This window comes from Rhineura floridana, chromosome 5 (genome assembly GCF_030035675.1).
Source record: "Rhineura floridana isolate rRhiFlo1 chromosome 5, rRhiFlo1.hap2, whole genome shotgun sequence".
NCBI lineage: Eukaryota > Metazoa > Chordata > Lepidosauria > Squamata > Rhineuridae > Rhineura > Rhineura floridana.
Window position 1 is genome coordinate 61498580 of NC_084484.1, and position 22932 is coordinate 61521511.

General features: G+C 45.0%; 1 protein-coding gene and 1 long non-coding RNA gene across 7 annotated transcripts in view; one reads left to right on the forward strand and one right to left on the reverse strand.

The window, feature by feature from the left end:
* The window catches only part of ATP10A (ATPase phospholipid transporting 10A (putative)), a 179237-nt gene extending 160339 nt beyond the window's left edge, over window positions 1–18898 (reverse strand). The window contains exons 1-3 of one of the 5 annotated variants that reach the window (XM_061626940.1): window positions 18789–18897; window positions 17936–18086; window positions 17051–17496 (exon numbers count right to left, since the gene is read on the reverse strand). In XM_061626940.1, coding sequence (XP_061482924.1) covers window positions 17051–17493 — 443 coding nt within the window. In that variant the 5' untranslated portion in view covers window positions 17494–17496; window positions 17936–18086; window positions 18789–18897. Of the gene's footprint in view, window positions 1–17050; window positions 17497–17935; window positions 18087–18784 lie in introns of all 5 variants that reach the window. The other 4 variants (XM_061626939.1, XM_061626944.1, XM_061626943.1 and 1 more) reach the window with 4 other exon arrangements.
* LOC133384954 (uncharacterized) lies at window positions 12809–21913 on the forward strand. Of its 2 annotated transcripts, XR_009762731.1 has the most exons (4): window positions 12809–12982; window positions 16919–18035; window positions 18861–19199; window positions 20907–21913. It is a non-coding gene; the product is annotated as an uncharacterized LOC133384954 (long non-coding RNA). The 2 variants fall into 2 exon arrangements; XR_009762730.1 differs by having other exon boundaries at window positions 16919–19199.
* The last annotated feature ends 1019 nt before the right edge of the window (window positions 21914–22932 follow it).

Sequence of the window (22932 nt, forward strand, 5' to 3'; positions counted from 1 at the left end):
GTCTGAGTCAGATGGCAAGACCCTGCAGGAGCGGCATGCGCCTTTGCAGTAGGAAGTTTTTGCGGTACACAGTCTCTTTCCGCTGCAGACACTTGCAAATCTTGTGTGCAGATCTGTGCAACTATGAATTTGGGATACAAATGGATGAAACAACGGTGCGAGACAATGAAGCACTACTAATGGCCTACGTACGATTTATCAAAAACGAAGAAGAATATGAAGAAATGCTGTTCTGCAAATCAATGACGACCAACACAAAGAGAGAGTCAATGTTTGAAGAGCTACAACGGTATCTAAAGAGCAAAGAGATTCCAATGAAGAATATCAGCTCATGTGCAACAGATGGAGCACCATCAATGCTATGTCGCCATGCGGGTTTAATCGCATTTTTAAGAAAAGAAATTCCAAATCTATTTTCTATCCACTGTGTAATTCACCGTCAACATCTTGTCGCCAAAAAGCTAAGTCAACGGCTTCATTCAACTATGGCCATCGTAATATCAGCGATAAACAAGATTAAAGCACATTCATTAAATAGCAGATTGTTCCGTCAGCTGTGTGAAGACAACGATGAGGAGTTTGAATGCCTTCTTCTTCATACTGAAGTGCGCTGGCTCTCCAGAGGCTTATGCTTGAAACGTTTCTGTATTTTATTTGACACCGTTATAGAATTTCTGCAGTCTGTTGACCATGAATTATGCGAGAAAGTTAAACTTTTGCATGGAGATGTGGCATATTTGGCCGACATTTATGACAAAATGAATACGGTGAATATGCAGCTTCAGGGTGATAATTTCAATTTAGTTAAGGCAAAAACTGCGATATCTATTTTCATCGTGAAGTTGGAGTTGTTTAAACATAACATTGGCAGAAGACTTTGAGAATCACTTTAAAGATTTGATTGATTTGGAAATACCTGTCTTGGTAACAAATCCATTCATTTGCAAAGCAGAAGACCAAGAACTTAGTTTGCAAGAAGAAATTGTTGAGCTTCAAAATGATGAAGAATCGAAGCAAATCTTCAACAGCAGAGGACATCGATTCTTGTGGCTGAAACATCATGTGAAATTTCCTGCTCTATGGAGAAAAGCAAAACTTCTTTATATTGCCTTTCCATCTTCTTATGTCATTGAACGAGGATTTAGTGCAGTGAATCGCATACAGTAGGGCCCCGCTTCCCGGCGCTCTGCTTCCTGGTGCTCTGCTAATGCGGCGGCTTTCCTCCCCTCTTTTAAAGCCGATTTTGCCACTTTTGCAGCATTTTCGCACGACGTGCCCCATTAAAGTCAATGGGGTTCCACTTTATGGCGATTTCCACTTTATGGTGGGGGTCCGGAACGGAACCCACCGTATAAGCGGGGCCCTACTGTACTAGTGAAGAATCGAAACAGTTTGGATATTGTTAGTCGTGGTGACTTAAGACTATTACTATCCAAGTATACTCCAGATATTGTGAAGTTAGCCAAAACTCATCAAGCTCAAGGATCACACTAGTATTTTTATAATAAATCTCATTTTATTTACTTTTCTATAACTATGTATGTATATTAATAAATCATAATAAGAATTCAATGTGTAATCTAAGTGCAATAAAAAGGCATGATAAAAACGATCAGTAATAATCATTGAAAATACCTTTTATGCATTACTCATATTTTAAGGGAAGAATAGGAAGCATTGGCATATACTTAATCTGAGGGGGGTGTTGGGCACAAAAATATTTTGCAAAGGGGCATTGGGTCAAAAAAGGTTGGGTAACGCTGATCTAAGCAGAACAAGTCAGGACCAAAACAGAAATGATGCATGTGATGACTAGTGACTGGCTCTTCCAATTATTTTTTTTTATCATTGTCATCAACTTGAAGGCAGTCCATTTCCATTTCTATTTCATCATCACTATTATATTATGCTGAAGCAGCCATGGATGGCTCCAATGCTGATCCAAGCAGCAACAACAGGAGAAGGTTTTTAAAAGCTTTCCCCTCATACCATTTTCCCCAGTCTCACACACCCCAAAAAACCCTGCCCCATTGGGAAAAAACACAGACATCATGCATGTACCTGTTTTTCCCTCATAATGTACCTGATTTAGCCCAATGGGACTAATAGCAGCTGGGGAGGGGGGGGTAAAATTTAGAATGGGAAAACTACATAGATTATCCCCCCTCCCCCAGCACCACTATTCCAGTCAGAATCACCCATCCCCAGGCATAAGATCCAGATCAATGCACAGCATACATTTAGAATACTCATTCCACTTGTCATGGTTTCCCCCAAAGAATCCTGGAACTGTTGTTTACCCTCACAGAAGTATAATTCCCTGCACCCTTAACAAACTACAGTTCCCAGAATTTTTTGTGGGAAGCCATGATTGTTAAAGTGATATAAGAGTCCTTTAAATGTATGGTGTGGATGTGACACCAGTCACATTTCTCCTGTGTTTCATCTAGTTTGTCCCTTAGCCAGTAGTTTCAGCATGCTTGCTGATTTCAGGATAATAAGAGATCAAAACATTCTAGAGGAAACAAGATGGCAAATGCAAAGATTAAAAATGATTGGAAATTACAGAAGTCAATCAGGCAAAACTCACTAAAGCATGCTAGGTGCCAGGGACTTAGGGCAAAATTCCTTGTTACAGGAAACAGGAAGCTGTCACCTAAACCTAAAAATAGCAATCTTGTGTCAAGGTCTTCCTCTTTCCATTTCTTTAATGTGCAGTACAACTTACACTATGCTATGTTGGCAGGGGGGAGGCTGTAGAAAATTTAGACAGTACTGTTTCCACTGCCACTGAAAGGTGAGCTTGCTGGGGATTTAGGGCATCAGACAGCATTCTACCAAGAGTCTCCTCAGATCTGGAGCTGGCTCAGAAACCTAGCAAACTCCAGAAAGCAAGAGCTTTGAAACAGCCCCCAACTTTCCAACAGTAAGAAACCTCATTCAAAGCGTTCCCTCCCTTTTTCTTATTAAGCAAGGAATGTGTGAACTACAAGCAAATAACAGCCGCTGCCCTGATTTCATATGCTATTGCTGCTGCATTGCATCATCTTTCATAGCCCTATCACTGCAATGCTCCTGCCAAGTCCAGTCCAAATGATTCCTGGATCAACACTGCAGCGGCACCTGCACTGTTTAAAAAGGAAAGCAATGGAGGAAAGGATTGCAGCTCAAATTGTCTGATGAATGTGTTTTCAATTATCCAAAGAGTTATCATGAAGAGTTATCTGGTTCTCCTCAAACATTTCTTACTGCAGACGCTGTCCCTGTCTATATAGCACTGATGAAATACCACTGCAAGCAGGCACTGTGGCTGCCAAGTTCATTTATCTTTGCCCCCTTCACCAGCTTACATTTTTGAGCAAGAATCTGTGCTTTTTAAGACACTGGCAAGTAAAGCAATCATTGCCGAACCTTAAAGACCTGGTTATTCAGGCAGGCCTATGGGATTCTTGGGGTGGGCTAGGTTTTATATTATATTAATTGTAGATGGATTGATGTTTATGTTTGATTGCTCATTGTATATTGTTTTATATTGTATTTTTGCTGTAAGTCGCCCAGAGTGTCCGTTAAGTCGGACAGATGGGCGACTAACAAATAAAATTTATTATTATTATTATTATATCATCTTATAGGCAAATTACCCAAGGTAAGTAACTGTAACTGAACTACTGATGGGAGAAATGCAACATCCAGAGAATAATGCCCATGGACATTGTTTATCAATAATACAAAGAAAGAACATGCTGCATGCTTCTTTTGAGCAAGATGTCTGGAAAAATCTAGTTCCTTCTCATATTTTCATGTTGTTGTTATTATGTGCCTTCAAGTCGATTACGACTTATGGTGACCCTATGAATCAGCGACCTCCAAGAGCATCTGTCATGAACCACCCTGTTCAGATTTTTATTTATTTATTTATTTGTTTCATTTATAAACCGCCCATAGCGAGTAGCTCTCTGGGCGGTGTACAAAAAGGTTAAAATACAGAATATCACAATAAAATCAACCTACCAACAGTAACCATAAACAGCAAACAAAAAATAAAAGATTTAAAGTTATAACATTAAACGCTTAAAATGCCTGGGAGCATAGCCAGGTCTTAACCTAGCGCCGAAAAGATAGAAGCATCGGCGCCAGGCGTACTTCTTCGGGGAGGCTGTTCCACAGTTCGGGGGCCACTACAGAAAAGGCCCTAGATCGAGTAACTGTCCTCCGGGCTTCCCGATGGGTTGGTACCCAGAGGAGGGCCTTAGATGCTGAGCGAAGTGACCGGGTCGGTTCATAGCGGGAGAGGCGTTCCACAAGATATTGCGGTCCCACACTGTATAAGGCTTTATAGGTCAAAACCAGCACCTTGAATCTGGCTCAGAAACAAATGGGTAGCCAGTGCAAACGGGCCAGAACAGGTGTTATATGCGCTGACCGGCTGGTCCTCGTCAGCAGTCTGGCTGCTGGGTTTTGCACTAGCTGAAGCTTCCGAACTGTCTTCAAGGGCAGCCCTACGTAGAGCGCATTACAGTAATCCAACCTAGAAGTTACCAGAGCATGAACAACTGAGGCGAGGTCATCCCTGTCCAGATAGGGGCGTAGCTGGGCTACCAACCGAAGGTGGTAGAACGCATTCCTTGCCACCGAGGCCACTTGCGCCTCAAGAGACAAGGAAGGATCAAAAAGAACCCCGAGACTACGAACCTGTTCCTTCAAGGGGAGTGTAACCCCATCTAGAACAGGGTAAACATCCACCATCTGTGCAGGGAAGGCATTCACCAACAGTGTCTCAGTCTTGTCTGGATTGAGTCTCAGTTTATTAGCTCTCATCCAGTCCATTATCGCGGTCAGGCAGTGATTCAGCACATCCACAGACTCACCTGTAGAAGATGAAAAGGAGAAATAGAGCCGCGTGTCATCAGCGTACTGGTGGCAACGCACTCCAAAACTCCTGATGACGGCACCCAGAGGCTGCATGTAGATGTTAAAAAGCATGGGGGACAAAACCGACCCCTGAAGGACTCCACAATGGAGAGTCCAAGGTGTCAAGCAATGTTCCCCAAGTACTACCTTCTGGCGACGATCCGCCAAGTAGGAGCGGAACCACTGCCAAGCAGTGCCTCCAACTCCCAACTCCGCGAGTCTCCCCAGAAGGATACCATGGTCGATGGTATCAAACGCCGCTGAGAGATCAAGGAGAATCAACAGAGTCACACTCCCTCTGTCCCTCTCCCGACAGAGGTCATCGTACAGGGCGACCAAGGCTGTTTCAGTGCCAAACCCAGGCCTAAAACCGGATTGAAACGGATCCAGATAATCAGTCTCATCCAAGAGCACCTGGAGCTGACCGCTCTAGAACCTTGCCCAAAAAGGGGACATTCGCCACCGGTCTATAGTTGTTCAAGTTATCTGGGTCTAAGGAAGGTTTCTTTAGAAGAGGTCTCACTACTGCCTCCTTGAGGCTACTAGGGACTACTCCCTCACTGTCAGGCCCAGGATGTGACTCAGGAACCAGACCAACGGCTGTAGTTAATTCGTGTTTTATTAGGGTAATGTCCAAACAAAGACTGCGTTTTCTCATGAAGCAATACAGGGATACAGGTCCTGCGGCATTGGCCCGGCTTTGAATAATAAAAGCATAAACGTTCCCGGCGTCGTCTTTCCTTTTCTTCTTCCGACAGTCTTGGCCTAGCCCCTCCCTGTCCCTCAGTTGCATTACCTGCCATCCCTGCAGTGGGAAGGGTCTTGTTGCGGGATGCCGAGGCTGAGTATCTCGGGACCTCCTGCTTCCTTTCCAGGCGCCTTCCTTCCATCCGGTGATCTATCTGTAGGCATAGCCGGATGAGCCCTGGTAGGTCAGCGGGGGGGGAGGTCCTGGCCAACTCATCCAGGATTTCAGCATTTAATCCACTCCGGTACATAAACATCAGGGCGGCGTCATTGTAACCAGTTTCCTGGGACAGAATTTTAAAAGCGTTAGTGTACTCGGAAACAGTCCCTTTAGCTTACTTCAGAGCGCCTAGTTGCCGCGCTACTGTTTCAGCCCTTTGCGGGTCTTGAAACATCTCGGTCATCTCCTGTATAAATCCTCTGTACCTTCCTAAGACAGTATCCTTTCTCACGAGATACGGAGTCACCCATTTTGCAGCTTCTCCCTCCAGGAGGCTAATCACAAAAGCTACTTTAGCCCCATCGTCTGGAAATTCCGTGTGCCTGACATCCAGATATAACTCACATTGAGCCACGAAGGTTGCCAACTGATCACTTTGTCCCGCGTATTTTGGGGGCAATCCAATGGGAACCTTTACTACGGCAGCTGGAGGGGCTGTTCGCATCTGGTCTATCAAGGTTTGATTATCCGTCTTCAGCGCCTTGACTGCTGCTAGCAGGGCTTGAACATCCGTCTGCAAATCAGCTACCTTAGTCCTCAAGAGTTCCACTTCTTCCATCTCAGAAGTGGGGTTCGTCCCCCCCGCTGCTCCCTTTGACATCTTGTCCCAGTCAAGTGAAGAGAGCGTTGAGGGTGATTTAGGTGGCTCTGTCAAGCTGTCAGGCCCAGGATGTGACTCAGGAACCAGACCAATGGCTGTAGTTAATTCGTGTTTTATTAGGGTAATGTCCAAACAAAGACTGTGTTTTCTCATGAAGCAATACAGGGATACAGGTCCTGCGGCATTGGGAGAAAGTTGACAGAGCAAGGGACTTCTTCCCGCCTGTTCTTTAAGAAGGGGCCAAACGGGCGCGCAATCTTTTGCTCCTCCTTAACTGCCCCTCAGGTACTGCCCGCCTTCCCCCCCTTCTCTCCTGTCTTTTCAGCTGTCTGCGTGTGCGTGGTGAGGGGGGAAGCATCACCCCCTCCTCTTCTGAAGTTTCCGATTCCAGGATGGGGGATAGGGGAGGAGCTGATGGTAAACTGCCTCCCTGCTTTTCGGCTGTGAGCAGCCCTCCCTCTTTCCCCTCTTGCTCTGAGCCTGAAAGAGGGGGAGGCGTGAGAATGTCCAGGGAGGGCTCAGGCTCCCCGTTGCTAAGCGACCTTATCACTGGCAGTTCCTCTGTTTCGTCTTCGCTCCAAAGGGGGGAAGTTCCTCCCCCTTCCCTCTGCCATCCATCCGAATACTCTTCTCCCAACTCTCCGGGATCCAGCTCCCCGGGATTGGGACCCCAGTTCTGCCTTCCGACACTCACTCAAGGAGGCATTTATCACTTCCTTGGCCCAGCCGGTGGTACTAGTCCTGCTAGCCTTCACTAGCCAAGATGTACAAGGATCTAGAGCAGACGTGGTCGCCCGCACCATTCCAAGCACCTTGTCCACTTCCTCAAGCTGCACCAACTGAAACTCATCCAATAATGAAAGACAAGACCGTGTTCTGGACACTTCAGTGGATTCATCTGTCATAACATCAGAGTCTAGGTCCCTACGGATGCATGCAATTTTATTTTGGAAGTGCCCTGCGATGTCGTTACAGCGAGCTTTGGATGTTTCAATGGTATCTCGAGGACCAGAATGTAAGAGTCCTCGTACAACCCTAAAAAGCTCTGCAGGGCGGCAGAGAGATGTCCTGATAGAGGCAGCGAAGTGGGACTTCTTCGCCGCCCTTACCGCTTTTATGTACAACTTAGTGGAGGCACTTACCAAAGCATAACTGCATCCGTCTGGAGTTCGTCACCATCTGCACTCCAGCCTCCTCTCTTGCTTCATCACTCTCAGCTCCGGGGTATACCACGGAGCTGTATGTGCTCTGCATCGAAGAGGGCGCGCGGGAGCGATTGTGTCGATAGCCCGGGCCATCTCCGTATTCCACAGTTTGAGCAAGGCCTCGACAGGAGCGCCAGTACTATCAGCTGGAAAAACTCCCAGAGCCCTCTGAAAACCAATAGGATCCATAAGCCTCCGGGAGCGGACCAACTTAATAGGTCCCCCACCCTTGCAGAGGGAAAGAGTCGTCGTAAGTCTAAAACTCAGCAGGAGGTGATCTGTCCATGACAATGGAGTAGATGAAAAACACCCCACCTCCAGATCACCATCTCCATGACCAGTGGCGAAGATCAAATCAAGAGTGTGACCCGACACATGCGTTGGGCCAGTAACAAATTGAGACAGCCCCATGGTTGTCATGGAGGCCATGAAATCCTGAGCCGCCCCAGATAAGACAGTCTCGGCATGAATGTTGATATCCCCCAACACCACAAGTTTGGGGGACCTCAACAACACCTCCGAGACTATCTCTGTCAGCTCAGCTAGGGAAGCTGTTGGGCAGCAAGGTGGGCGGTACACCAACAGGATTCCCAGTCTGTCTCCTTGGCCCAGCACAAGGTGGAGGCGCTCTAGACCAGTCGCCATCTGGACAGGATGCCTGGTGAGAGAGAAAGTACTCCTATAGACCACAGCGACCCCGCCTCCCCGACCCTCAGATCTACCATAGTGTTGCACCGTATACCCAGGTGGGCAAAGCTGAGAGAGAGCAACTCCTCCCTGCTCACCCACCCAGGTCTCGGTTATACATGCCAGGTTGGCACCCTCATCCACAATTAAATCGTGGACAAGGGAGGTTTTATTATATACCGACCTGGCGTTCAAAAGCAGCACCTGGAGATCTAAGGGCTGGCTGATAGAACAACCAGCAGTTCTGTGGCCTTGAGGAGAACCGGAACAAGGCACAGACACAACTTGTCTGGGGCGAGTTCCCCTTACCTGGCACGTTCTCCTAGCGCCATACCTCCCATAACCCGTCACTACGCTAATTGGGGGCCCCAAAAGCCCCCCCGTTAAATACAAAGTATGCTCTCCCAGGCACATATTTAAAAATACTTAAACACAAACAGGCACATTCACACAACAACACATAAAAATGCACATAAATACACACAAACACATCCACACAATCTCATTCACACACACAACAAACAAACAAACAAACAATTAAAATGCACCCAAACAACAGCAATAGCAGCCGACATTAAAAATTCTCCTCCACATCAAGCTTCGTCCGTAAGTAACGTCATCAAATAAAGTTGTAAAATATCTGCCCGCGACCCAGTAAACAAACAAGTAAGCGAGCCAGAAGGACAGGACACGCCCCAAGCAGCGAACTTGAATGGAGTGGCGGCAAGCAGGCAGAAAGCCACGATGAAACAGCAACAAAGCAGCAGGCAGAAGCAGCGGAACCCAGCAGCAGCGATCCAGCGATCCAGGACTCATAGGCATGTAAGTTCAGGTCTGCAGCTTGCTTTATGGAATCAATCCATCTCTTGTTTGGCCTTCCTCTTTTTCTACTCCCATCTGTTTTTCTCAGCATTATTGTCTTTTCTAGTGAATCATGTCTTCTCATTATGCGTCCAAAGTATGATAACTTCAGTTGCATCATTTTAGCTTCTAATGATAGTTCTGGTTTAATTTGTTCTAACATCCAATTATTTGTCTTTTTCGCAGTCCATGGTATGCACAAAGCTCTCCTCCAACACCACATTTCAAAGGAGTTGATTTTTCTCTTATCCGCTTTTTTCACTGCCCAACTCTCACATCCATACATAGAGATCGGGAATACCATGATCTGAATGATCCTGACTTTAGCATTCAGTGATACACTATTTTCATATTGTGGATTTATGAAGTAACTACGTTGCAGGTTCTGAGTGTTGAAGTTAAGTGTCTCATAGTACAGACCTGTACAACTGGTGACCCTCCAAGCTAAACACAGCCCACCAGTGGTTTGCCAACTGGCAATGCCTGTGTTTCTACAGCTCTCTAAGGAGGCAGCACAACAGAAATGTTACTTGAGTCCCACAGTGGATTACTACATTCAGCTTGGTGGATTCCAAGTGGTATACCCCTGTCAAGGTGAGACAGCCTGTACCGGGAGTTATAAAATGGGAGACAACAGCAACTCCCTAACATCCCACTTTGCCATCCTATGGGCTTCACATCTTCAACTGAACACACGTCCAGATGCTCCATGAAGGCCTTATAGAGGAATGGAAGCAGGGAGTTAGAACAGGTTATCTTGAAGCCTATTGTTCCCTAATCTATTGCCCTCTAAACATTTAGTGCTACAATTACCAATACCCCTGACCATTAGCCATACTTGCTGGATCTGATGGGAGCTGTAGCACAAAACATCTGGAAGCTGCCAGATTGAGAAATGATGTTTTATCCTCTTATATGATTCTTAGTTGGGTTCCACCCTGTAGCAATTATTGAAAAGTACAGGAAGTGTTGTAGGAAAAGATAAGTATTTTCTCTCTCTCTCTCTCGGGAATCCCCCTCCACTTTCACAGCAGCCAGTTGGCCATAACAGCAGGTGGAAGCCAGACTGGCCTCACAGTTTTCCCAGCTGTGATAAAGTTTGAAAACACCCAACCCTATCTTGTTTTCTAATTCTCAATATAGTTGAGAAACTTAACTGTCATACAACTTCTACGAAACATGAGACTTTAATTATTTACTCGTGGGGGAGAGCAATTAAGACTCTCAAACTGGGTGCAGCAACATCAAATCACACCTTCCAGGCCCCCAAAGTAATGAAACCAGCTGAAAAATGCAGATGCAGTAGCAAGGGTCTAGTCCGAGCAACCTGGGAGAACAACCTAGGCTTTTTTGGAAAGATCCGAAGTTCAATTAACCAAGTTGCTGTTTACACAGGGGTTATTTAAACACAGATTAGGTGGAGGTCAGACAGTGTGCTCAGATAACAAGATGTTTCAGATTAAACTAATAGGGGCTGTGCAGTATCTTCAAATAAACTCAATGTTCTTCTGGGCCTCTAGGGACTACTCACCGAAACTTCTCTTTCTATTAGGATGGTAAAAAGTTTCCATAAAAATAAATAAGTCCTGGCACAGGATTGTTCTACATGCCAAAGCAGAGACTTTCAAAGGCTGGAATAATTGAGGAGACAACAAAACTACTTTATGCTATCCAGTTCAAAGCCTAGACAACCAAAAAAGGCAATGCCAACACACTTCAGAATTTGGACTAAATAAGGGGTGGCTTGACATGCAGCCCTTCTCCAGATGTTGCTGGACTCCAACTCCCATCATCCCTGACCATTAAACATGCTGGCTGGGGCTGCTGGGAGCTGGAGTTCCAGGGTATGGCCTGGAGGCACATGAGGCCACCACCTTGCTGAAGCTAGGCAGGACTGGGTCTGGTCAGTGCCTTGGTGGGAGACCACCTGGGAGCCATGTGTATGCCACCTTGGGTCCCTTGATGAAAGAAAGTGGGGAATAAATGCAATAAAATAAATTAAAATAAATAAATAACATCTGGAGGGCCACAGGTTAGCCATTCCTGATCTAAACTAACACCACCTTAGCAAATGGTGCACATACAATTTGCCAAGCCAATTCACACAATGCTCAATGCAGATTACTGATTCTAAAACCGGTGTTGCATACAAGAGTTCTCCCACTGGGAGATGCAGAGATGCTTTACATCAACAGCCCTTCTCTGTGGTGATACAGCCAGCTTTGCATATAACAATACTAACAAATTACATTGTTGCTACACATGCTGGAGAAAGGTTTGCAACCAGTATCTCCATATGTATGTTGGACAGGCATGGATGCAACCAGACTGACTGACTGGACTGCCTTCAAGTCGATCCAACTTATGGCGACCCTATGAATAGGGTTTTCATGGTAAGCGGTATTCAGAAGGGGTTTACCATTGCCTCCCTCTGAGGCTAGTCCTCCCCAGCTGGGTAAGGCCTGCTCAGCTTGCCACAGCTGCACAAGCCAGCCCCTTCCTTGTCTGCAACTGGGGGAGCTAAATTGGCCATCCTGGTTTCAGACTATTTTGGGTGCAAAGATTCAAAGCAAGCTATAGCCAACACAGTGGCTTTCAGATATCATGGGACTGCAACTTTCATCAACCCCATCCAGCATTGCTAATATTCAAGGAGTCTAGCAATATCTGCAGGGGACCATGTCAGCTACTCATGATTCAAAACACTAAGCTGGGGGTAAGAGGAAACTGTTTTGAATTTGTGACTTGTAGAAAGACTCGTTTAAAATATGTGCACACCTGAGGGCCAAATATTTAGGCCTTCCTTTTCCAAACTGCCTGGGTCTAGAATTCCCAAACCAGTATCTCATGACTACAATCCTCTGTATGTCTGTCAAACAGCCACTGTTTAGGAAGTATTCTTGCCACTGCTGTTATCCTGCTATCTCTCAATCTAGTCTCAGAATCAATGGTCCCTCTAATTGCTTGAGATATTAGGATATATGCCGTGTAAACCACAGACCACCTCTCCAACTTATAAATGTAAATGTACTGTCTTCAAGTTGATTCCGACTTATGGCGACGGTTCTCCCAAAATTTGGAACAAATCTACTTGGCTAAGTAAGAGGGCCCTCGATCATTTCATTTCAGTTATTTGTTGCTACCTACTGAGTGCCCTTCCTTTATTTTTACATTGAGCAGCACCTATTCTGTAAACAAGTTTGTAAGAAGATTTCACATGATGGCCTCTCTAATTACTAATGTTCAAAATCGTTTTAAGTGCCAGAGCCAGAGGGGGGCCAAACAGCCACAACTTTGGAATATCACCTCAACTAGAGATGTGAAATCATTGCTTTTCCCCACTCCTCTCCATTTTTTTTTTAGACCTTCCAGCACTATTGGATAACATCCATGTGAAACCATGAAATCAATAACGGGATTTGCTGGGAACTCTACAGTTAAGTGCTTACTTGGATGAACTCCCTTCTTGCGTTGTTATGACTCGGAGCCTGGGCGGTGATGTCTGGCAAGGGTGGAAAAACACTGACTTCTAACTAAGAGGAAAGAGGCCAGGGTCTATGTAAAAAGCAACAGCAACTAGAGGTGTCCAAAGACTTTTGCTGAAGGAACACAAGAATATAAGAAGAGCCCTGCTGAATCAGATCAAAGGCCCATCTAGTCCAGAACTCTGTTCTCCCAGTGGCTGACCAGATGCCGTGGGAAGCCCACATGCAGAATCTGAGCACAACAGCACTTTCCCCACCTTGCAAGGTAGGTGAGAACTCTAGGAGTTGGGCATCTTGTGGCCTTCGATTTGATACTTAGCTTAGACCACAGTTTCTAAGCTACCAGCATCACTGACTCAAAATACAACATGTCCCACTGCTCCTTCTTACTTCGCTGCGTATTATAAACCAGGCATGACAAAAAGAGGCACGTTCCGAGAGGAACTTTTTTTCTTCCAGCCAAGTATGCTTGACTTCCAAGTTCTTTTATTCTCACTTTTTGCCACCCTCTCGTGTTATATCTGGCCAAACTTTCAGCACACCCTGTGCTATCTATTGGCACACCCAAGAATATGAAGCCAGCTGCTACATACCTGCCTGTACGCAGAGCTTGGAAAAGTTACTTTTTTGAACTACAACTCCCATCAGCCCTATCCAGTGGCAATGCTGGCTGGGGCTGATGGGAGTTGTAGTTCAAAAAAGTAACTTTTCCAAGCTCTGCTTTTACGCCCTTGGGCTCTTTTATCAGAATTAGTTAAGACAAATGCACGCTTTTACTAAGGTTGGCACAACACTTTGAAAAGTCCTTCTTTTGTTCATGCTTTATGCTTTTTTATTATTCCATTTTTTAAAAATCAGACAGAATCTAAACGTACTACAGAAATGGCATCTTCTATAGGTGCCTCCAATATGCTATGAAACTTGCTCATGTATATCCCACAACTGTCCGAAGGACATTATATCTCTTTAGGGATAGCTGTCATGGTTTAAAAACAGATCCCTGTACACACCCAGGGAGTTACTGCTGTCACTCCCAAAAATCTCTCCACACTGTGAATTTCCATATAAGAAACTTCATGAAAGTAAAATAAAACCTTTTTTTTCTATGGGAATACCCCGGAGCCTGTTGTTACTGGCTAATGTACCTAGTTGTCTTGCTAAACCACTTGAGTTATACTTCCAGTAACTTTCTGGAGCATAGAGGAATTTCACTAAAGCTGGGTTCTCAACGTTATCACACTGATTAAAGTTGATGAGATGTCAAAATCAGCAGGAGAAGCAAGGGGAAGACACGGCCAACCACACAGCCTGATCCTGAACCTTAAAGTCAGGTTTCCATCAAGTCTGAACTGAGCAAGGTAGAAATGTGTAACTTCAAATAACTTCAATCAACAATCAGTTATTCTACATCAATGAATATTTGAGACCACCCATGATCTGTGGATTACCCATGAATTCCCCTTGCTACTCCTACCTGGACTTTGAGCAACGGAGTGGTGGTGAACCTGCTAAATCTCTAAGAATCTAAGGGTTGCATTCAATGTAACTCTAAGCAAATTGTTTCGTTTTGTCAGCACAAAGATTTCTTATTGCACAATGGAATGTTCTTCCTCTCTCTTCTCCCCACAAGTCCCTGTTCTGCGGTTTTCCCCAACCTTCTGGAGCAGATATGGGGATGGGGCAAGGTGCATGCTGGGGGGGAAATCCTCTTGTGCTAGCACTTGCCCTTGTGCTAGCACAATTATTTAGTTGAATACCACCGTAATTTTTTTTTTAAAGCTACAGAAGCTATTTGCCAACTGCATAAATTGGTATCAACTAGTATTCCAATTAAAATAACTGTGATGGAAGTACTTTTAAGTTCCAATACATCAGATTAAATAGTTTCCATGAATCACTACCAATACCGTGTACATCTCTAAGCTTCGCATTAGACAAAATTCACAAGTGTTATCCACTGTTGCTCTATTAATTTACTACAATTTCAGTTAAGTTGCAGAAATGACACTATGAATCAGTGCTCAGGTTTTATGGGGGCCCAGCCCACTGACCATCTAACCATTTTTAGAAGGATATCAGAAATCAGGGATGAGGCTCATGCATTTCTTTAAAGGCCAAGCTACCATCTCACTATTAATTTGAGCACTGCTATGTATTTACATTTTGACAATTTATTCAAAAAAGAGAGAGGACAGAAAAAGGCAAAAACACCCATTCTTAAAAGCTAAACAGAGAGTGGGCAATGACACCCATATATAAAAATTAGACAGCTTTGATTAAAAGCAGCTTAGCACAACACTACCACCTCAGATCCTTAGGGTTTGTACATGCATGTTTGCCATTCAATGGCCGCAAACCAGTGATTATTTGCGATGGCTTTCTCACACATACTATTTAAACACCACAGACAGAGCTTTAGCATCCTTTCAAAGTATAGTTTGCAACTCTGGCTTGTACAGAGTGCTCAAACCACAGTTTCCTCAATTCAGAGCAAACTGTGGTTTTATAAATCAGGAAGCTTTCTGTTAATCTGAGCCCAAAAAGGAAACAAGGAGAATGGAATGCACAGACACTCAGTGTATTCATAGCCAACAATTCATGGTTGATTAGGTCCAGGGATCTAATGTGTGCATCAGGCCAATGCTTTCCAATGAAGTCTTCTCTGTCCATGTGTTCGCCTACAAGTCATTAAATGAAGCAACATCAAGAGATGTGCGTGCACATATGAATTGGCACTTAAGAGAGGCAAATGCAGCAAAACTGCACTAATTCACATCTCCCCAAGCCATACACCCTATAATTGAAAAAATAGGAATCTCTATCCTTGTCTGTCTGGTCAGTAAAGATTTAACTGCATATTGCTGTAATGAGGTTTCAAATTACTAGGGCAGAATTACTGCACTGCTATAAATATAACCATTTTCTGTACTGAAGTAATCTTAAAGATGTATGAACAGAACAACACATTTCATATTCAGGAATAAAATTAATTTCATATCACACGAGATTGCACTGACAACAGAGCTATAGGGCTCCCTGCATCCCAACAGTTTAATAATATAGTAATTGGTTAGGTAATTTAAAGTCAATCAAATAGTGCTATGGAAATCATACATAAATAACATTAAAAGTTCATGATGGATTGAACATTGATTTTCCTATTTCCAAAATCAGTAAGGAAACTATTTTAGGAACATTAACAATTTCAGATAAAATGAGGTAACCGAGGGTATATAACTGAAGAGGTCAGTCAAGGACACAATACGCTTGGGGGAATGCACAATGTAATGCTGCATTTCTGCACTTCTTACACATTGAGTCAATGAAACTTAACATTGGAAGTTGCCTTACACCAAGTCAGATCCTTAATCCATTTAGCTCAATATAGTGTACACTGACTGGCAGGGACTCCCAAAAGTTTCAGACAGGGAACATTCCCAGCCCTACTTGGGAGATGCTAGAGGTTGACCCTAGGGCCCTCTGCATGAACAGCAGGTGCTCTTCCATTGAGCTACGGTCCTTCTCCACCACATCAACAAAGGCTTGCATCGGTGAGCTTGTGCATACATTGAGATTCACAGGCTTCCGTCCAAGCCAAAACAGTGCAATCCAAAGCATATTTACTGGGGGGGGGAAGCCTCACTGTGCTCAGTGGGATTGACTCCCTAGGGACCACCTGTAAATCAGGCCAACTCACCCCAAAAGCTTACATACATAGTACCACCAAACTACAGAACTGCTCAAACCTTCAACCAACACTTCAAGGGGGGGGGGGACACCCTTCCACAACAAAGAGCCATATGGAATAAAGGCAATACTGTGTCATTTTATAGGAAGCGGGCGATGACAAATGTATGTGCGTGGGCAAAGGGGGAGGAGCAGGACATGTATAAAAAAATGCAAAGAAAAGGTAATTAATCAGATGACAGCTGTCCAGGCAAGAAAAAGCATCGGGTAGTAACAAATCTCTCTTTTGCCATGCTTTCGTTGTGGCAAAGGAAAGGGAAACTCAGAAAGAGGTTGCGACACACAAACTGCTTGTGTGCCGCAGGGGATGGATAGTTGGGGTAGCTGTATGTGTTCAAAGGGAATATAAGCTTTTCAACAATTAGTGGTGGTGGTGGTGGTGGAGGGGAAAGAGATAAACCATCATTTGTCACAACGATAGAGCACCCCATTTTCTCATCACTTTCCCTTTCAGCTCCCTCTGAGCTGCTGAGGCCCACAAGCACAACATCCCCCAGATGGTGGTCCGCCCACCCTTCCAAGTTGTACACTCCACTATTGCCACCACCAGGAGCGGTGAGGAGCGCTTTCTATTGCTTCCTGTTACCTGCAGTAGACCAAACACTCCATGTGGTTGATCTCCTGGTCTGAACGGTATCGGCTGTAATCTTCCCACAAGTCCTTGAGAGCGGTGACCGCCAGGATGAAGAGGACGGGGGCCAAAGCCAGCTCAGGCTGGAAGGCATTGACGGCGGGCACAAAGTTGAGCAGGGCAATGAAGACAAAGTAAACATTGGCCAGGCGATGGAACTGCTCAAACAGGTTCTTGGGCAAGAAGGACAGAGTGGTGTATTTGGTTGTCTTAAGCCTGTTGTTGGCTGGGGAAGGAGTGGGGTGCTCTCCTTCAGGCCAGGCTGCCAGCAAGTTGGAACACACCCTTCGTGTCTGGCATGCCTCTTTCTTCTTCTTCCTCCTCCTCCTCCTCCTCTTCCTTTCTTTTTCCACCTTCTGCTCTTGAGAAGATTCCCCTCCACCATTGCCTGGTGTCATGGTCTTCTCACCCGGCACACACACAAAAACAAAACAGAAAAGCAAAGTTAGAACTTATCCTGCGTTTTCCCAGCAGCACGCGGAGAAAGTGACCAACCCTCTTTCTCTCCCTCCCTTCCTCCCTCCCTCCCTTTGCACTATGTGATCATCTTCTGAAGTTTCAGTCATGCCCTTACTTTTTTCCCCCCTAAGTGAAGGGAGAGGCAAGTGTGGATCTTCTCTCTGCCCCCTAGAAAACTTTGTTTAGAATCAGGATCGATCTCTTTCTCTTTCCTCCCCCCTCCCCCAGTTTAGAAGGATGGTCTCTTTTTCCAAACTTTCTCCTTCGCTTCTTGCTGCCGACAGCCAGGCGACTGAATGACTGCCCCTGTGGTCGGGGCTCCTAAGCGCTCGGGAGACGACTCGCACAAAGTAACCCTTGTCTTTGTATGTCATTTCTCACCAACTCGTTTCCGCTTCACCGCCGCGAACAGGGGCTTTGATTACGGGAGAGAAGGGAAGGGACCGAAGAAAGCAGCAGCAGCCGGCACGCTGGAGATGGGGTAAAGAGTTGCACTCATACCGCGTCATGTGGGGAAGGCTCTGGAAACTCCCTGAAAAGGGGTGGGAAGCCGGGAGGAGGGCAGAAAAGTTCCCTAAATATTAACCACGGAGAATACGGCAGGAGAGAAAAAGACAGGTATAAAGTTAAGCCGGGAGGGAAGGGGCGCAGCAGCGTGCGTGTGCCCGTGGGAAGTTTACACATCACGCGCAACCCGATCCTAGGTAGGTTTCCGCGGGAATCAGCCTCCCGCTGCGTTCAATGGGGCTAACGCCCAACCCAAGTTAAACACACACGGGCTGCTTTATTGGGCCATCCTGTATCAATTCTACTCAGGAGTAAGGCCCACTGAGTTCAAATTGGAACTTTGCCCCCAGGGAAGGGTGAGGATCGCAGCCTCGTTTCCCTAATGCAGGGTGGCTAACCACGTTGTCGGGCTCCAGCACCCATCAGCCCCAGCCAGCGAGGCGAGCGTGCAGGGATGATGGGAGTTGTAGTCCGACAACATCTGGCGGGCAACATGATTCTCCATCTCTGTCCTGATGGATTCAAGAGAAGCCTGGCTGCTGCTTCTCCCAAGATTACATTTAAAGGGGTTGTCCCAGAATTTCCAGGACACCTCCGGAGTCCGGACGGAGGGGAAGAGATTTTGTTAAAACGTTTTGTCTTCAAAGAGCTCGGCTACGAGCGCAAACGTTTTCAATGACGACCCCCCCTCCCTTTGAACTCACAATGCCGCATTTCTCCTACCTACAGGGTTGTTTTAACACTCTTTTTTTCCTTTTTGGTCCCGAAACTTTCCGCCCACGTATTGACGCACATACAGAGAAACATTTCAACGTCTTCAAGCTGTGTGCCTCTTTCCTGGAACGAGACTCCTCCCCGCCAGCCCCCCCCCCCGAACTTCTCGTTCAGTTTCGAATTACTAAAAGTGAGAAGAAAATCAAGCGAGCAGACGGGGCGGGGAAACTGATGCCAGACAGGCGTTAATCTGCATGTTATAAACAGACGCACAGCCAAGAGCAGAAACCACAGACCTCAGCCACCGGTTAAGTGGGAGCCCGGAGGCGATCTTTATGGATTGGTGGCTGTTTGCAGCACAATCCTATGCATGTTTATTCGGTAGTAAGTCCCCGCGGATTCAGTGGGGTCTCTTAATTCCCTGGTAAGTGTGCATTGGAGTGCAGCCCCCGAGATGTTTCTGCGAATTAGTCATTAGAGCAATGATGGAGAGCCTTTGGCTCTCCAGATGTTGATGGGACACAAGCTTCCATCAGGCCCAGCCAGCAAGGCCAGTGCTCTGGGAAGATGCCATCCCAATAACATTTAGAGGACCACAATCTCCCCATCACTGCATTAGAGATCTAGTGACCACAGAGTGAACTTTCATATCAAACGCTCTGAGCAAATTCCCACTTTCTGTTAGGATGCGTACAACAATCAAGTAATGTTCCTGTACCTGTTTTTAATAACCACCCCACTGGTACCTTGATTCATATATTAAGAAGGCAAATAAGAAAGATCTTAAGAGTTCAAGGAGACATCAAAGGTCTTCTGTCCAGCCCCTTTTTGATGAAGGAGGCCCACTGCTACCGCACCCCTGATTAGTGGCCAGTCAGCCAGCATCTGCTTAAACATTTCTAATGAAGACAAGTCCACTCCTTTCAATGGAGACCATACCAGTGTAGATTATTGAAAACTGTGGTCTGCTCTGCTGGTTTCCCCTTGAGAGATATTCCAATGGAAGAGGGAAAGTAAGCTCTTTCACTTATATTTGCCACTTTTTTTATTCTGGCAGAACTCTTGTGCATATGACAGCAACATAACAGACAGAAATCCAACTGATAAGTGGGTATTTGCCACCGTGTGTTCATGAAGCAAGGATCTACAGGTACACCCAACTCCCTGTACCTGTGTGTTATATAGGGTGGCTGCAGACATATATTTGCATAACTAACTAAGTGTACATGTAAAGCACTTAACATACAGGTGTAAAAAAACAATCCTTGAAGTGACATTCTGCTGTGATGCCAAAGAGATTGGCTACCTAACACTTTGCAAAGAAAAAAACCCACTCATCCACTATAAGGTTGGGATCACACTCAAACAAAATACTCTGGAGACCAATTATATCAAATCACACAATGTCAACAGATCTTATAATAGTTTTATCAGCAGTTATTATTTAAGGCACTGGGAGTTGGCAGCTTCTTGCATTCCATTCTATTTTCCATTCCAGGAACACTGCTTCCAGTGCTACTGTGCAGGTTGAAATTCAACAGGTGATGGGTTCTCCATGCCAGGAGAAAGATTTGCCAGTTGGATTTTTGCCTGTCATGTTGCCATCAAAGGCACAAAAGTCTTGCCAGAATTATTTTTCCAAAAATAAAAAATGGCAAATCACCTCTACTCTAGTCATCTTTGTCAGCTTTACGGGCTGTTGGAAGTGATTAACATAGTCTCAAAAATTCGCTGTGTGTGCACTGTGAAGATCTGATACACTGAGATCCAACATGCAGCATTTCTGGAGTGACAAAACTGGAATTTGTCACTCTGGGAATGCTGCACATTGGATCCCATTTTTTCTTTCAGTGAACACTGCTGATATCCCTGACTGCTGTGGAGAGAAGATTGGTATTTTTCATGGGTGTTGAGTGTATGAATATTACACACATTCTATAATATGCATGACTGGTAGAGTTAGAGGTGGGGTGGGTAATTCTAGGAAAGCATAGGTGGTTTGTGGATCTTGGTTTGTGGTCTTTTGTCAGTATTAAAAAAGAATGTTTAAAATAAAAATAATGTGTGCAATGTGTGGTAATTATGCAGTGTGTGTGGTAATTATGCAGAGTATACTGTTATAATTATGCAGAGCATACTGGAGAAGAGAAGACTGAGGGGAGATATGATAGCACTCTTCAAGTACATGAAAGGTTGTCACATAGAGGATCATCCCAGAGTGCAGGACACGGAATAATGGGCTCAAGTTGCAGGAAGCCAGATTTCGGCTGGACATCAGGAAAAACTTCCTAACTGTTAGAGCCATACAACAATGGAACCAATTACCTAAAGAGGTAGAGGGCTCTCTGAAACTGGAGGCATTCAAGAGGCAGCTGGACAGCTATCTGTTGGGAATGCTTTGATTTGGATTCCTGCATTGAGCAGGGGGTTGGACTTGATGGCCTTATAGGCCCCTTCCAACTCTACTATTCTATTATTCTATGATCATTTGCTCTGTATTTTATAATTTTATGATTTTTTATGATTTTATTGTGTACCACCATGATATTTTGTAATGAGATGGCCATTTATAAATACTGTTATAAATAAAATAAATACATAAGATCCAGGCATTATGTGCCATTCTGTCCTGTACAGTGCTTAGTATGGCATTGGCATCCTAAATCTGTGTTAATAAGTAGCAGCGAGACATATACAATTAGCAGCCATAGCAAAGGATCCAGGATGCTCTGATCTTTCAGAATAAGATGGGTGGGACTTGTAAAAGGAACGGTTTTGACCTATAAAGCTCTATATGGACTAGGTCCAGGCTATTTGTCAGACCGTATCTCCCTATATGAGCCTGCCCGGGCGTTGAGATCCTCAGGAGAGGCCCTTCTCTCAGTCCCAACACCTTCGCAAGCGTGATTGGTGGGGACATGAGATAGGGCCTTCTCGGTGGCTGCACCCACGTTCTGGAACTCTCTTCCTAGGGGAGCACGAATGGCCCCTTCCTTGCTATCCTTCCATCAGCAGGCAAAGACTTTTTTATTCCAACTGGCTTTTGGACTAGAAGATGTTTAAGATAGGGCCTCATAAGGTCTATTGTATTGTTCTATGGTCCTATTCTTAATGTTTTAAATTGTCTTAGTATCTTAAGTGTATGGTTTTAATGTCGTAAATAGTTTAATTCTATTTTAATTGTTTATTTTTGTATGTTTTTTTACCTATGTGTAGTTTTTATTTGTAAGCCGCCCTGAGTTCCAGTTTTGGGGAAAGGGCAGGTTAAAAATAAAGATTCATTCATTCATTCATTCTGACTGCCGAATTTGAATCTCAACTCTGCAAATTTGAGAGATGATAAAGAAATAACTGAATAAGAGCCAGTTGGATGGGGTAGTCCTTAGAATTATGTGGGCTGTAGCTTAGTGACAGAACACCTGTTTTGCATGCAGAAGAGCCCCCAGCTCTCCAGGGAGGCTGCCAGTCAATGTTGAAAATACTGAGCTATGAAGCTGCTTTATAATGAGTCAGACTGTTGGTCCATCTAGGCCAGTATGGCCTATGTTCATTGACAGCAGGAAGAGGCCTTTCCCTGCCTCTGCTACCAGAAAGCCTTTTAACTAGAAGATACCAGTGATTAAGTGTACAAAACATGTGTATGGGGGGAGCTATGGTCTCTCTCTCCATAAAAAAAATAATAAACCCAAACCTGCAGGATAGCTTTTACACAATAACTACAGTGGAATATGAATGCATGGGGCAGACTTTGCTTCATTTTTGTTTTATTTATTAATTTTATTACCTTCATATCTCACCTTTCCTTCAAGGAGCTCAAGGTGGCATATGTGCTCTCCTCCCCACCCTCATTTTATCCTCACAACAACCCTGCAAGGTAGGTTAGGCTGAGGGACAGTGACTGGCTCAAGATCACCCAGTGAGCTTCATGGCCAAGCAGGGATTTGAGCCTTGCACACCCAAGCCCTAGTCCGAAGCTCTATCCACTACACCACACTGGTTGATTGCTGTTAGAGACCATATAATAGAGCCATTTTGTCACCCAACGGGACCAATGCTTATTACAGATACAGCACATCCATGTATCTAACAGCCTGGCACCAGCAGTTGGCATAGTGCAGCAGCTGTTGGGGTCCATGAAGGGTCTGAATTGGACGTAG